The 14,769-nt window shown below is 42.6% G+C and overlaps 2 protein-coding genes across 3 annotated transcripts in view; one reads left to right on the top strand and one right to left on the bottom strand.

Annotated features, from left to right (window-relative positions):
* Positions 1 to 14,769, bottom strand: part of LOC138964673 (integrator complex subunit 13-like) — a 114,993-nt gene that overhangs the window by 76,117 nt on the left and 24,107 nt on the right. The gene's annotated exons all lie outside the window — the stretch shown is intronic.
* LOC138964674 (FMRFamide-activated amiloride-sensitive sodium channel-like) overlaps positions 1 to 14,769 on the top strand; it is a 47,077-nt gene that overhangs the window by 23,718 nt on the left and 8,590 nt on the right. Inside the window, exons 2-5 of the mRNA XM_070336696.1 lie at positions 8,856 to 9,066; positions 10,429 to 10,670; positions 11,139 to 11,679; positions 12,400 to 12,723. Coding sequence (XP_070192797.1) covers positions 8,856 to 9,066; positions 10,429 to 10,670; positions 11,139 to 11,679; positions 12,400 to 12,723 — 1,318 coding nt within the window. The remainder of the gene's footprint in view (positions 1 to 8,855; positions 9,067 to 10,428; positions 10,671 to 11,138; positions 11,680 to 12,399; positions 12,724 to 14,769) is intronic.

Raw genomic sequence — 14,769 nt, forward strand, 5'->3', positions numbered from 1 at the left:
CGTTCAGTAAATTACAAGGGTTTTAATTAAAGTAACTGTATGTCAATTTTGTAACCAAAGGTTGTGACATGGATTTGAACACTAACAAATATTTTTTTAATTTAAATAAATAAAAAAAAATATTATACGTTATTTGCGTTTTTGACCAAAATATGACATTTTACACAGATCGAGACAGTCATTGTTCTCCGAGACCGCGCAGCAATGACTGTCGGAGAACAATGACTGTCTCGATCTGTGTAAAATGTCATATTCTGGTCAAAAACGCAAATAACATTTATGTATCGATCGAATTCCTTTCAGGTACTGACTTTGTTGTTGTTTTGACGATTGAACGAGCACACACACATGCAATCAAACACATGACGTGTGTTTTGTAGTTCCTTTGAAGTTTCGGTCAACCTGAAACGCCCAAATATGAGGTTTTGTAGGCCTCAGACGTCACATGGCTGAAAGAAAGGAAATCCAATGTCCAATCGATACATATACTGTTTTTGTTGCATGTCTGTATCATTATTTAACTGGACTATTACTGAAAAAGTAAAGATAATACATTCTAGTTGCCTTTTAATATACATTTTATCATCGTACGAATTTATTTCGGAGAAAATGTTTCGCTCAACACACACACAAAAACCGGCTTTTGATTACTTCGATATAATTATGTCTCCAAGTAGTAAGATACACTTCGCGCACGCGCAAGTATGAACGGCTTTGTGATATTATATAATATATCATGGTTTATACGGGCTGGATGGTTGGTTGTTATCTTTGTTATGTCCCTTGGCAGTTAGGAACCAATTAAATTTGTTTTTTTCTCAATTTACATGGGGGTTTCTGTGTTTAATACTATTTCGATTCAGGTATATCACAGTAACGTGATGACCCCCCCCCCCCCTCTTCCCACCCCCATACACACGTTCAACTCACATCATAACAACTAGACTCTGGGTATTGCTCAAAAGTTTCGCCTGTGTTAAATGTCACTTGTATGAAACATGTGTTCCTCAAAATGTTTGCTATCGACGAGACGCCACAAGGGCGATATGATCTGGTGTCGTTGCAACCTGTTGCTCACAGCTAACTATCGCGATTCACGTGGTTTATGAACAACCATCCGAAGTCACGCTGATGTCAGAGAAAGAGAGAGAGAGAGAGAGAGAGAGAGAGAGAGAGAGAGAGAGAGAGAGAGAGAGAGAGAGAGAGAGAGAGAGAGAGAGAGAGAGAGAGAGAGCAAAAAAGCAACCCTCACAAATGCCAATAACGTCTACCTCTGTTGACCAAATCACTTTATATTTGGGGGGACATAAACTTCAGCCTATGCATGACCCTTCCACAAAGTGATTTTGTAGATCAAATGGTCTGACTTTTGTGCAATTTCAAAAAAAAGCTCTCCAATTCGGCGATCGTCTCCACAGAACGAGGTTTGAGGTCCCCAAATATGAAGTGATTCGAATCGGTCAACATATGTAGAATTTATTAACATTTGTGTAGGTTGCATTTTTTTGTATCATCCTGTACCACATTCTAGAAGCGTGATATCCACTGGGACGACATCAATTAACGCGAATGCATTAGCACTACACCCCCACAAGGACGACTCATCGCGACCGACTGATTAATTAAGTGTGTCGAACAGGTGCTACAAACTAATCGCCTGTAGACAATAATGTGAAAAACAGGCTGCCATGGTCATACAATCTTACCAGCTCTCACTATAAACTGTATGTTTATTCAGAACGTTTTTGTTGTATCATTACCTTTCTGCACAGTCCTTAACGTTCTCACAAGAACATTTTCCTTTTAGGGACATGAATTGATGATACACTAAAGGTGCACAATTATTAACACACGGTTTATATCCTGCCATTGCCCCTGAGAGAGAGAGAGAGAGAGAGAGAGAGAGAGAGAGAGAGAGAGAGAGAGAGGAGAGAGAGAGACAGAGACAGAGACAGAGACAGACAAAGAGAGAGAGAGTCTATAGATAGATAGAGAGAGAGAGAGACAGAGACAGACAGAGAGAGAGTCTATAGATAGATAGAGAGAGAGAGAGACAGAGAGGGAGAGATAGAGAGAGAAAAATAATTATTTGTGCCCAACAAAAATATACTACCTTCTGTCTACGTCTGGCTAAATTGGCATAGCAACAGCTTGGCTGCCTTAGTATAGACATTGAATTATTAGTAAAAGCAAAAGTATTGATAGCATTTATCTTGATATTCAACTGCGTGTCTAGATCAAACAGTCCAGAATACATTTCAGTAAAAGATGTTCAGTTTAGATAATACGAGTCGTTAAACAAAGCTAGGGTCCAGCATTTTGTGACGTGATTTTTCAATCCGTTAGCTGCGTATTATGCATGTTAAATGGTGAATAGAATGTATTGCGTTGATATCTGCCTTTGAGGCAACAGTTAATGATACAAACAACTACAGGATAAAAATAAAGTGTCCATAATAATTAAAAAAAAAATAAAAACAGTGAAGGAAGTAACGGAGGGCTTAGGGGTCGGTGTTGTAGTGCGCGCCGGGACCTTGTTTACCGTGAAATAAGAACTGCGGTACATTCGAAAATTAGCAAGTACACGGTGCGAGCTCATAAAACACCAATAACATCACAAATACAGACTTAATCCGTTTAGGCAGCCCGTTCAAAGTCTCTTCGGTTGTGCCCAGGTCATGCCAAAAGTAGGACCGCACGTGCCAGCACAAGCCCGTGTCCACTCGTTCACACAATAAAAGGTCCGCTTCCACTTTAAAGCTGCTGTCTCTCCGTCAAGCAACTGACACTGATGTGGCTGTGGAACCTTTTTCTTTACTCTATTTTGTTTAAACAAAAAGAAGAAAATAAAGCCTATTATACACAGATACAGGAAGATCAAATTGTCTTCTCATCAACACGTTGCAAGATTTTCAAATATTAATGAACATCTTGTCAACACCTTTGTCCAGGCCTTAGCTTAAAACAAATAGCTATTATGTTGCGATAACTATCATGGAAAAAGGTACGGTATCCTTGTTCCATCCCCGTGTCACTAATGTGGCAAGTAAAAGACCTGTCATTGTGCCAGAAGTGCAGGTGGCTGATTACACCTAAACACCCACACATCTGGTTAGCACAACTCTGTTGCAGCTAGCTTTCCACTGGAAGGCAGCGATCCGAATTCCCAGCAATGAGACCATTAGCGAGGTCTGTGCCTTTAAACGAGCATGATAAACGACCACTTTATGACGACTGTGTGTCAGCTCTGTCATTTAATGAAATATACAGCATGGGCACTGCCTGCGATGCTTTTCAGACGAGGGGTGATTTACATACGAGTCTGATCATGGCTTGTACATCTGCATTGAAATGGTGGACCAATATCGTCTGTTTGTCATGCAGCGCATAAGTTCTGCGCACTGCGCATACCGTTTGTGTGTGAAAACAGTGTGTGCTCGCCTTAGGGTCAAGCAGAGTGAATCTTCTCACCGCAGACTTTTCGTGTGAAATTTACAGAACATCGTAAAGTTACTGAAATATCTCACGCACGTGTAATTTGATCCGGTCTGTTTCGCGGCACAGTTTTCTTGAAGATAAAAAGTTCGCGATAGAAAAGCTACCGAAATGCACACGAAGATGGGAATTCGCGCAAATCAATTACACTAACGAACGAAGTGGGTTTTATGCCCTCATAGGGCCATTAGACCCACATCGGGAACCTTGCTGACTATTCAATATTTCAGCATATTTTCTTCTTTACAGTGTGTAAATGTTGCAATCAAACACAAGGGCGGTACTTCTCACTTGTCGCAATTGGAGTTGTTCCAGACTAATTAATTGTGATCGTGATGGTGAAAGCGTACCATCCTTGATGTTGTGATCGTGATGGTGAAAGCGTACCATCCTTGATGTTGTGATAGTGAAAGCGTACCATCCTTGATGTTGTGATCGTGATGGTGAAAGCGTACCATCCTTGATGTTGTGATAGTGAAAGCGTACCATCCTTGATGTTGTGATCGTGATGGTGAAAGCGTACCATCCTTGATGTTGTGATAGTGAAAGCGTACCATCCTTGATGTTGTGATCGTGATGGTGAAAGCGTACCATCCTTGATGTTGTGATAGTGAAAGCGTACCATCCTTGATGTTGTGATCGTGATGGTGAAAGCGTACCATCCTTGATGTTGTGATAGTGATGGTGAAAGCGTACCATCCTTGATGTTGTGATAGTGATGGTGAAAGCGTACCATCCTTGACGTTGTGATCGTGATGGTGAAAGCGTACCATCCTTGACGTTGTGATCGTGATGGTGAAAGCGTACCATCCTTGACGTTGTGATCGTGATGGTGAAAGCGTACCATCCTTGATGTTGTGATCGTGATGGTGAAAGCGTACCATCCTTGACGTTATGATCGTGATGGTGAAAGCGTACCATCCTTGATGTTGTGATGGTGAAAGCGTACCATCCTTGACGTTGTGATCGTGATGGTGAAAGCGTACCATCCTTGATGTTGTGATCATGATGGTGAAAGCGTACCATCCTTGACGTTATGATCGTGATGGTGAAAGCGTACCATCCTTGATGTTGTGATGGTGAAAGCGTACCATCCTTGATGTTGTGATGGTGAAAGCGTACCATCCTTGACGTTGTGATCGTGATGGTGAAAGCGTACCATCCTTGATGTTGTGATCGTGATGGTGAAAGAGTACCACCCTTGATGTTGTGAAAGCTGTGTGATCCGAATAATTATGTGAGAGAAAAATGTGAGGATCAAATAACATGGAGTGCGTTGGCCAAAATAAACAGGAACTTGTGAACTTAGTGACACAGCTGGGGTCCGGGATTATATCATTCAGTGCAAATAAGGCTTCTTTTTTGCCGTGCAGAAAATGTGTCACGAACATGGAGCATCTCGGTTAACGAATATCTTCGCCAATGAAATTTCAACCCGAGGTTTTTGCTTTTTACCATCACGAAGTTCATGAACTGTATCCGCGTGTGAACTGTGTTCCCCAAACTGACTTTTTCGGGTTACAAATATATCTCAATCTGTGAAATGCTTTCAGACCGAGAATGGTTCATTTCAACCTTCACGAACTTTGTCCGTGAATGAACTGGGTCTGTGCATGAACTGTGACTTCAATATGAATTTCTCAGACAACGAATACCCTCGACCGTGAATATGTTTTCAAATCTAGAAAGCTTCGTATTTACTGAATGAACCATGTCACCAAAATCGAATTTCTCGATCAACAAATAATGTTTTCAAACCAAGAAGCCTTCGTTTTAACCTGCGTAAACTGAGCCGTATGTCCGCGCATTAACTGTACCACTAACATGGTGGCTCTGGTTCAACGAATATCTTAACCCACACAATGTGTTCAAAGCTGAAATTCAGATGTGACATCCCCGTGGGCAGCGGCGGCATATTATGTTAATACACTTGTACACTGTTTTCAAACCGAGAAGACTTCTTTGAAAGCAACTGTGTCCGTAAATGAACAACAATGTCGACTAACATTAAAACCTTAACGAACTGTGTCCGTGAATGAACAAGTTACAACAAAGTCCACTAACATTGAAACCTTAACGAACTGTGTCCGTGGATGAACAACAATGTCTACTAAGAGGTTTCGGGGGAGTGTACGGTGGGAGACACGGCTGTCACGTGACGGGAGGGGCACGGAGATGCGCCCTGTGCCAGTGTCCTCCCCACAAACGTCTGGGAGCATCAGAAGGGACATGAACGGATACACGTCCAACACGGACACAAGAATGACAGGCAGTGTAAAACGCCAAAGGTAGTTTCTTGGGGTTTATGGTGGTGTTGCAGAAATCTGACCACAGCTTGGTTTAAACAAGACTTTATTACATTTTTATCGCGAAATAAACAACATATGGCATTGAGGATTTCTCACTCAAGCATAGTGCTTATTTTAAGCAATCCTTGTGAAGACATATCAGTTGTAAGCACGATGGCGGACTAAATTGAAATACTCATTTCAGAATACTATATTAAACACAGCTTGTGATGCATAGTCTGTGATGTTGTTTGTTGTCTGTTTTGATGCAATATGAAGCTGTACCTTACGTGATCAGTCTGACCACAAATGTCTGTTGTTCCCAACACTTTATCCGTTGGGCCTTTTTTTTACTAACACTTTATGCGTTGGGATTTTGGGGTGTTTTTTTTCTTTTTTTTCTTCTTCTGTTGTTTTTCTCCTCATTTTCTTATCCACTCAGCACCTCTCATCTATCTGTGGAACTCCAAACCCAGCTGATCACCCTCACCACTCAGCACCTCTCATCTATCTGTGGAACTCCATACCCAGCTAATCACCCTCACCACTCAGCACCTCTCATCTATCTGTGGAACTCCATACCCAGCTGATCACCCTCACCACTCAGCACCTCTCATCTATCTGTGGAACTCCAAACCCAGCTGATCACCCTCACCACTCAGCACCGTACCAACATTTACAGACTCCAAAGCAATCTCGCACGAACTCTGTTCGACTACGGGCATACAGTTCCACTAATGTCATGCTAACCTCAACCATAACACACAAAAACGGCGCGGCAGACACAATCACATCGCTGCTTTCTGGTCATCATTCATCCGTTTCAGCAGGATGCACAAGAAGCAAATGTAATACGGGGTCAACACGAGGACACAGCCGCAGTTAAAGGCACAGTAAGCCTCCCGCAAACCATCACAGATACTGTCAGGCTTTTACACACAGTACAAACACCCTTTCATTTAAACACTCACCGCTTGAGAACATCCTAGGTGCCCTCCGTAAAGAGCGAGCAATTTCAAAGAATTCATTTTTGCGTGGTTTATCTTACCCCTGGGCCATCGTGAACCCTTGTGATCCAGTTTCCGGGGGGCGTACTGTGCCTTTAAACGAAACAGAATCTCCCTTCATGTTGATTACATCCATTTCTGTGTTGTAGAGGAGGACAAAACGAGTTTATAAATTACACTCGCGTGGGTAAATTTCAAAGCGTCATCAAAAACAAAATATATATATGTATACATATACAAGCAAAGTTGTGAAAGAAACAACTGAAAGTCAGCATAGACTTGCTTCCGAGATTATAAAATATAGTATATATATATTAATAAATAAATAAATAAAAAAGGTTGCAGATAAAGAACACGGTTTCCTCCCATATTTGTGTATAACCTTGTTATGAGTTGCTCAAGTAGGCACCATCCAAACTTCACCAACACGAAAAAGTTCAACATGGCAGAAAATAGGGACGCAGATTGGGAGCAGATAAAGAACAAAATCTTCCCATCATATCATTGTAGAACTTTGTTATGAGTTGCTCAAGTAGGCACCATCCAAACTTCACCTGCACGAAAAAGTTCAACATGGCAGAAAATAGGGACGCAGATTGGGAGCAGATAAAGAACAAAATCTTCCATCATATCATTGTAGAACTTTGTTATGAGTTGCTCAAGTAGGCACCATCCAAACTTCACCTGCACGAAAAAGTTGAACACTGCAGAAAATAGGGACGCAGATTGGGAGCAGATAAAGAACAAAATCTTCCATCATAATTATCATTGTGTAACTTTGTTTTGAGTTGCACAAGTAGACACCATCCCAACTTCACCTGCACGAAAAAGTTCAACACGTCAGCAGAAAACAGGGACGCAGATAAAGAACAAAACCTTCCCCCATATTTGTGCATAACCATGTTACTTGTTGCACAAGTACGCAGAATCAGAACTACAACTACACGAGAAAGTTCAACGCGGCAGCATAAAGCAGGGACGCAGATAAAAACAGAATCTCCCCTATTAACGATGACATCAATGTCTGTCTTGAGCACACGAATTACACTGGCATGGCGGTCCCGCAAAGCCTAATTGGTTGACGGGACGTTGAAAACTAACAACCAACAAAGCTTGCATGGGCAAGTTCAATGCGTCAGTAGAACATACAAGTCGCGTAAGGCGAAATTACCACATTTAGTCAAGCTGTGGAACTCACAGAATGAAACTGAACGCACTGCATTTTTTCATAATGACCGTAGTCCGCCGCTTGTGCAAAAGGCAGTGAAATTAACGAGCCTGTTTAGCGCGGTAGTGGTTGCACTGTGCTGCATAGTACACTTTTCTGTACCTCTCTTCGTTTTCACTTTGTTTTAATCCAAACATATCATATATATATATATATGTTTTTGGAATCAGGAACCGACAAGGAATAAGATGAAATTGTTTTTAAATCGATTTCGGAAATTTTATTTTAATCATAATTTTTATATTTTTAATTTTCAGAGCTTGTTTTTAATCCGAATATAACATATTTATATGTTTTTGGAATCAGAAAATAATGAAGAATAAGATGAACGTAATTTTAGATCATTTTATAAAAAAAATAATTTTAATTACAATTTTCAGATTTTTAATGACCAAAGTCATTAATTAATTTTTAACCCTCCAAGCTGAAATGCAATACCAAAGTCCGGCCTTCGTCGAAGATTGCTTGGCCAAAATTTCAATCAATTTTATTAAAAAATGAGGGTGTGACAGTGCCGCCTCAACTTTTACAAAAAGCCGAATATGACGTCATCAAAGACATTTATCAAAAAAAAACGTCTGGGGATATCATACCCAGAAACTCTCATGTAAAATTTCATAAAGATCGGTCCAGTAGTTTACTCTGAATCGCTCTACACACACACACGCACAGACACACAGACACAGACACACACACACACCACGACCCTCGTCTCGATTCCCCCTCTATGTTAAAACATTTAGTCAAAACTTGACTAAATGTAAAAAATAGGACACAAGAATACCCAAAACAATAGAACAATTCCCCTCAAACTGACCCAATCCGCTTCTGTTTCAGGGGACACAATGAGCACATGAACTACACGGGGATGGGCAAGTTCAACGCGTACCCCGATCACATGCGCATGGTGCGGCAGCGAAACAGCAGCATGTTCCACCCGCCCGGCTACCACCACAAGAACGCTCTCACCCTCATCACGGAGCTCGGGTCAGAGAGCAACGCCCACGGATTGGCCAAAATCGTCACCTCCAGTGACACCAAGCGAAAGGTGAGGTAGAAAGATTTGGCCTGTGCTGTGACGTATACCCCTAAACCACCATCATCATCATCGTCATCGTCGTCGTCGTCGTTATCATCATCATCATCATCATCATCATCGTTGTTGCTATGTTAGTTTAAGTTGCATTCCTTTGTGAGGTTTTTATGTTTCTTGTGTTGGAATCGTAAAGCGCGTGGAGCTGTTATCGGGACTTGCGCTATAGAAAAGTGATTTATCATCATCATCACCATCATCATCATCATCACCACCATCAAAATGATTATCAAGAAAGATAACACACTGGTGCACCAGTGTCATTTGAACAACATTCATTTGCTGATTAACCTTTGACGTCACGTAGAAAATGAAACAAAACAAAACACGGAAGAAAATGAAGACCCATTTCCTGTGTATTATTACAACCTTCGCAACCATCAACACGATGCCACAAATGTCGCCAGACATTGCAACAAGAAGGGCAAAGCCCATACGACTCACATGTTTGACCTTGACCTTTACATGACCGTGACCTGGTCAAGGTCAAATAACTAAACCTAGCAATGACATCATACACTAAGAACTGCTTTACACATTTTTCCTACCAAAATACATGTGACCTTGACCAGGTCATCCAAGGTCATGCAACACAAAGCTGTTAATTCAAGACATAGGAAGTACAATGGTGCTTATTGGCTCTTTCTACCATGAGATATGGTCACTTTTAGTGGTTCACTACCTTATTTTGGTCACATTTCATAAGGGTCAAAGTGACCTTGACCTTGATCATATGTGACCAAATGTGTCTCATGATGAAAGCATAACATGTGCCCCACATAATTTTTAAGTTTGAAACAGTTATCTTCCATAGTTCAGGGTCAAGGTCACTTCAAAATATGTATACAATCCAACTTTGAAGAGCTCCTGTGACCTTGACCTTGAAGCAAGGTAAACCAAACTGGTATCAAAAGATGGGGCTTAATTTGCCCTATATATCATATATAGGTGAGGTATTGAATCTCAAAAACTTCAGAGAAAATGTGAAAAATGTGAAAAATAGCTGTTTTTTAGGCAACATTTATGGCCCCTGCGACCTTGACCTTGAAGCAAGGTCAAGATGCTATGTATGTTTTTTGGGGCCTTGTCATCATACACCATCTTGCCAAATTTGGTACTGATAGACTGAATAGTGTCCAAGAAATATCCAACGTTAAAGTTTTCCGGACGGACGTCCGGACGGACGGACGGACGGACGGACGGACGGACGGACGGACGGACGACTCGGGTGAGTACATAGACTCACTTTTGCTTCGCATGTGAGTCAAAAAGGACTCCCATTCATTCCACGTTATATTTCTTTCTCTCTCACTGCAGGTGATCTGGGCGCTGATGGTGATCATCGGGTTCACGGCGGCGACGTTGCAGCTGTCGTTGCTGGTGAGGAAATACCTGCTGTTTCAGGTGGTGGAGCTAAGCGAGATCAAAGACTCCATGCCGGTGGAGTTCCCCGCAATCACCGTCTGCAACAACGACCCCTTCTCCGTCAGGAAGCTGCGACTGCTCTTTGAGAAACCCGATGATACGGAGCTCATGCAGTGGCTCAACTTTACCCAGAAGTACGTTTTTTTTCCCACACTTCTTTGTTGCTCGTTGTGTCTGCTGTCTGTTGTCGCCCTCGACACACACAAAATCAGCTTGGTCTTGACAGAAACTTGACGTAAGAATCTATGTCTGGGTGTGTGTTTTCTACCTGAATGTTCACGTTCGGCCTGTTCGGTTCAAGTTCGACGAAAACTCAATACCTCTTTGGATGGGGCTTTGAAATTCACACAAAAATCGTCTATGGACGTAAGAATCTCATGCGTGCGTGCGCGCGCGCACACGTGTGTGTGTGTGTGTGTGTGTCTGTCTGTTTGTGTCTGTGTATTTGTATGTGCGTGCGTGCGCGCGCGTATGTGTGTGTGTATGAGTATTCGTGTGTGTGTGTGTGTGTGTGTGTGTGTGTGTGTGTGTGTGTGTGTGTGCTCGTTTGAAATTGACAGAAAATCGTAAATTCATCAATCTCATGTGCGTGTGTTGTACAGGTTTAATTTCGGCGCGGAGCATACGCCTCACCTGACCTCGATCCGAGCGTTCTACGAGAACCTGGGGGAGGAGGCACGGAGCATCAGCCACGACCTGGACGACTTCCTCATCCACTGTCGCTTCAACCAGGAGAAGTGTCACATCTCCAACTTCACCACCTTCTTCGACGGCAACTACTTCAACTGCTTCACCTTCAACGGCGGCGAGCAAGGCGAGAAGCTGCTGATGCACGCCACGGGGCCTCAGAACGGCCTGTCGCTCATTCTCTCCCTCGACAACGACGAGCCGCCCCTCGGGTCGTACGGCGTCTATAACCTGGAGTCCAATATCCTGCACAGTGCTGGGGCCAGGGTGGTGGTGCATGCCCCCAACACCATGCCCAGTCCTGTGGACCACGGACTGGACATCCCACCCGGCTACTCGTCGTCCATCGGCCTCAAGGCCAATCTGCACACGCGGCTGTCGGAGCCGTACGGGAACTGTTCTACGGCCAGGCTGCCTGGCATGGACTATGCCAACACTTTTTTCTCCTGTCTGCAGGTAAGCTTAGCTCTCTTTGCTTTACTGTGCGCTGAACAGCTTTGCAGGTACAGGTACATGGTGGGACTGTGCCAGCACCATATTCCTTTTCTTGTGCAGGTAAGCTCCACTCTTTACTGTGTCAGTCACGGAATGGTGTGCTGAACAGCTTTGAGGATATATGATGGGCCTAGTGTCATCACTTCTTCTTCATCTATGTCAGCGCACACACACACACACACACACACACACACAGACACACACACACACACACACACACACACACACACACACACACACACACACACACACACACACACACACACACACACACACACACACATCCTCCTTGCAATGCATCACTGAATTGTGTGCTGAAAATCTTTGCAGGTTGAAATCCGAAATATTTTCATGAGCTTTAAATTTGCCAACGTAAGCATGAAAGCAGCGCATCATAATAGAGGTATAGAAGTGCAAATCCTCAGCACTACCGGACAGCCCTTCGAGATATACGTTTTTTCCTTCCAGCAGAAAATGAGCAGTAACTTTTTTCATTGACTCGTCACTGAGTTAACAACAACAATTTCTTTTCTGTCCCAAAGGCATGCAAGCACAGAATCATTATAGCGGACTGCAATTGCAAGTCCTCAGCACTTCCGAACTGTCCCTTTGAGATATCGGAGCAGTAAATTTTTTCATTAACTGTGTAATCAACAACAATATTTCTTTCCTGTCGCAAAGGTATGCAAGCAGCGAATCATTATAGAGGAGTGCAAGTGCAAGTCCTCAGCGCTACCGGACGGTCCCTTCGGCAAAAACGTCTCTTTCTGCGGAGCCATCCCCAACTGGAAGAACATCCTGGCGGGGCGGGGAGGCTACAAGCCAGGGGACCGGGTACCCGTCACGTCCTTTGCCTGCGAGGACAGGAAGATGAAGGAGCTGAGCAACGACCGTGCGTACGAGACGTCGTGTCAGTGCTACCAGCCCTGCGGCGAGACCTTCTACCAGAAAGCGGTGTCCTTGTCCTACTGGCCGCTGGAGTTCTACCAGCTGTACGCTCTGCAGGTAGGCTGAACCCTTAGCTGCCGGTTCTGGCTCTCTTGGAAACACGCCATTCACTCACTCTCTCTCTCTCTCTCTCTCTCTCTCTCTCTCTCTCTCTCTCTCTCTCTCTCTCTCTCTCTCTCTCTCTCTCTCTCTCTCTCTCTCTCTCTCTCTCTCTCTCTCTCTCTCTCTCTCTCTCTCTCTCTCTCTCTCTCTCTCTCTCTCTCTCTCTCTCTCTCTCTCTCTCTCTCTCTCTCTCTCTCTCTCTCTCTCTCTCTCTCTCTCTCTCTCTCTCTCTCTCTCTCTCTCTCTCTCTCTCTCTCTCCTCTCTCTCTCTCTCTCTCTCTCTCTCTCTCTCTCTCTCTCTCTCCTCTCTCTCTCTCTCTCTCTCTCTCTCTCTCTCTCTCTCTCTCTCTCTCTCTCTCTCTCTCTCTCTCTCCTCTCTCTCTCTCTCTCTCTCTCTCTCTCTCTCTCTCTCTCTCTCTCTCTCTCTCTCTCTCTCTCTCTCTCTCTCTCTCTCTCTCTCTCTCTCTCTCTCTCTCTCTCTCTCTCTCTCTCTCTCTCTCTCTCTCTCTCTCAATTCAAGAAACATCATTCAAGGAATATTACATGCTGTTTCTGTTACAAAACTTATAAAAACTATTATCAAGCAGCTGGCAAAATATAACTGTACTCTCTGATTGTATTGAAAAACATGATTATATATAATTCATGAAGGATTTTTTTTATACAAACACATATTTCCCTGTTATATATAATTTTCAAGCATTGCTAAAGAATCCTAATGCATCTTAAAATGTCTTATTGGTTGCTTGACATGTTAATTATGGTAAATATGTCATTTGTACTATTGTTAAACTTATCTTTTATTTCTTCTTGTTTGTTACCCCTCAATGGGCGAGGGCCGGATGAAAAGAAGCATGTATACATTGCTTATTCTGTCACCCTCGTAAAATAAATTTCAATTCAATTCAATTCTCTCTCTCTCTCTCTCTCTCTTGAATTCTATTTTAAGATGCGTTAGCTACTGGATGAAATTGTTAAAGATGGAGGCGCACAGACTTCCTCGTAAATCATATGATATGTTGTATAAAATGAATGACAGTGGTAAAAAGAACTGGGCCTCAAGTGTCCGTTGTAAATTGTATGAGTACGGTTTTGGTTTTGTGTGGTTGAATCAGGGCGTTGTTAATGAAGAGTTTTTGCGTGTTTTTAGGGAAAGGTTGGTCGATTGCAGGTGGCAAGAGTGGGATTATCATATTCAAAATAGTGATAGATTTGCTGTTTATCGGACATTTTGTATTGTACATGACATTAAACCCTACCTTTTGTTGAATGTGGATAGACATCTAAAGTTTATTATGACTGGGTTTCGATTCGGTATTTCAGAAATAAATGTGCATGCTAACCGATATAAACAGCATGATGCCGATCAGTTGATGTGTCCCCTTTGTAAAGTAAAGCAAGAAGATGAAGTCCATTTTGTTTTGTGTTGTCCATACTTAAACAGATTAAGAGAAAAATTTATCCCATTTAAATATTATAAAAACCCAAGCACTTTTAGACTCAGCTTGCTCCTGGCTTCACCTCAAGAAACTGTTGTTAGAAATCTATCCTTGTATTTGTATAAAGCCTTTAAATTAAGAGATGTTGTAACCTCTTAGTTAAATAATGTGTAATGTATGTTTTAATCTGTAGTGTTGTGCGATAATTATGTTGTACCTTTTTTGCACCTGATGAGTTAAATTAGTTGCAACATTAACCATTTGTTCACACTCCTTCATAAGGGGCTATGGCCTATTGAATAAATTGTCTGCGTCTCTCTCTCTCTCTCTCTCTCTCTCTCTCTCTCTCTCTCTCTCTCTCTCTCTCTCTCTCTCTCTCTCTCTCTCTCTCTCTCTCTCTCTCTCTCTCTCTCTCTCTCTCTGTCATACTTGTTCTTCGTTTCATGTGTGTATTATAGTAGGGACTAGCTGTAGGAAAGGACCATATGGACCTAATGCTATCATCCCTCGGTAATAAAGCTCTCTCTCTCTCTCTCTCTCTCTCTCTCTCTCTCTCTCTCTC

Source organism: Littorina saxatilis, linkage group LG4, assembly GCF_037325665.1.
Source record: "Littorina saxatilis isolate snail1 linkage group LG4, US_GU_Lsax_2.0, whole genome shotgun sequence".
In the NCBI taxonomy this organism is placed as follows: Eukaryota; Metazoa; Mollusca; class Gastropoda; order Littorinimorpha; family Littorinidae; genus Littorina; species Littorina saxatilis.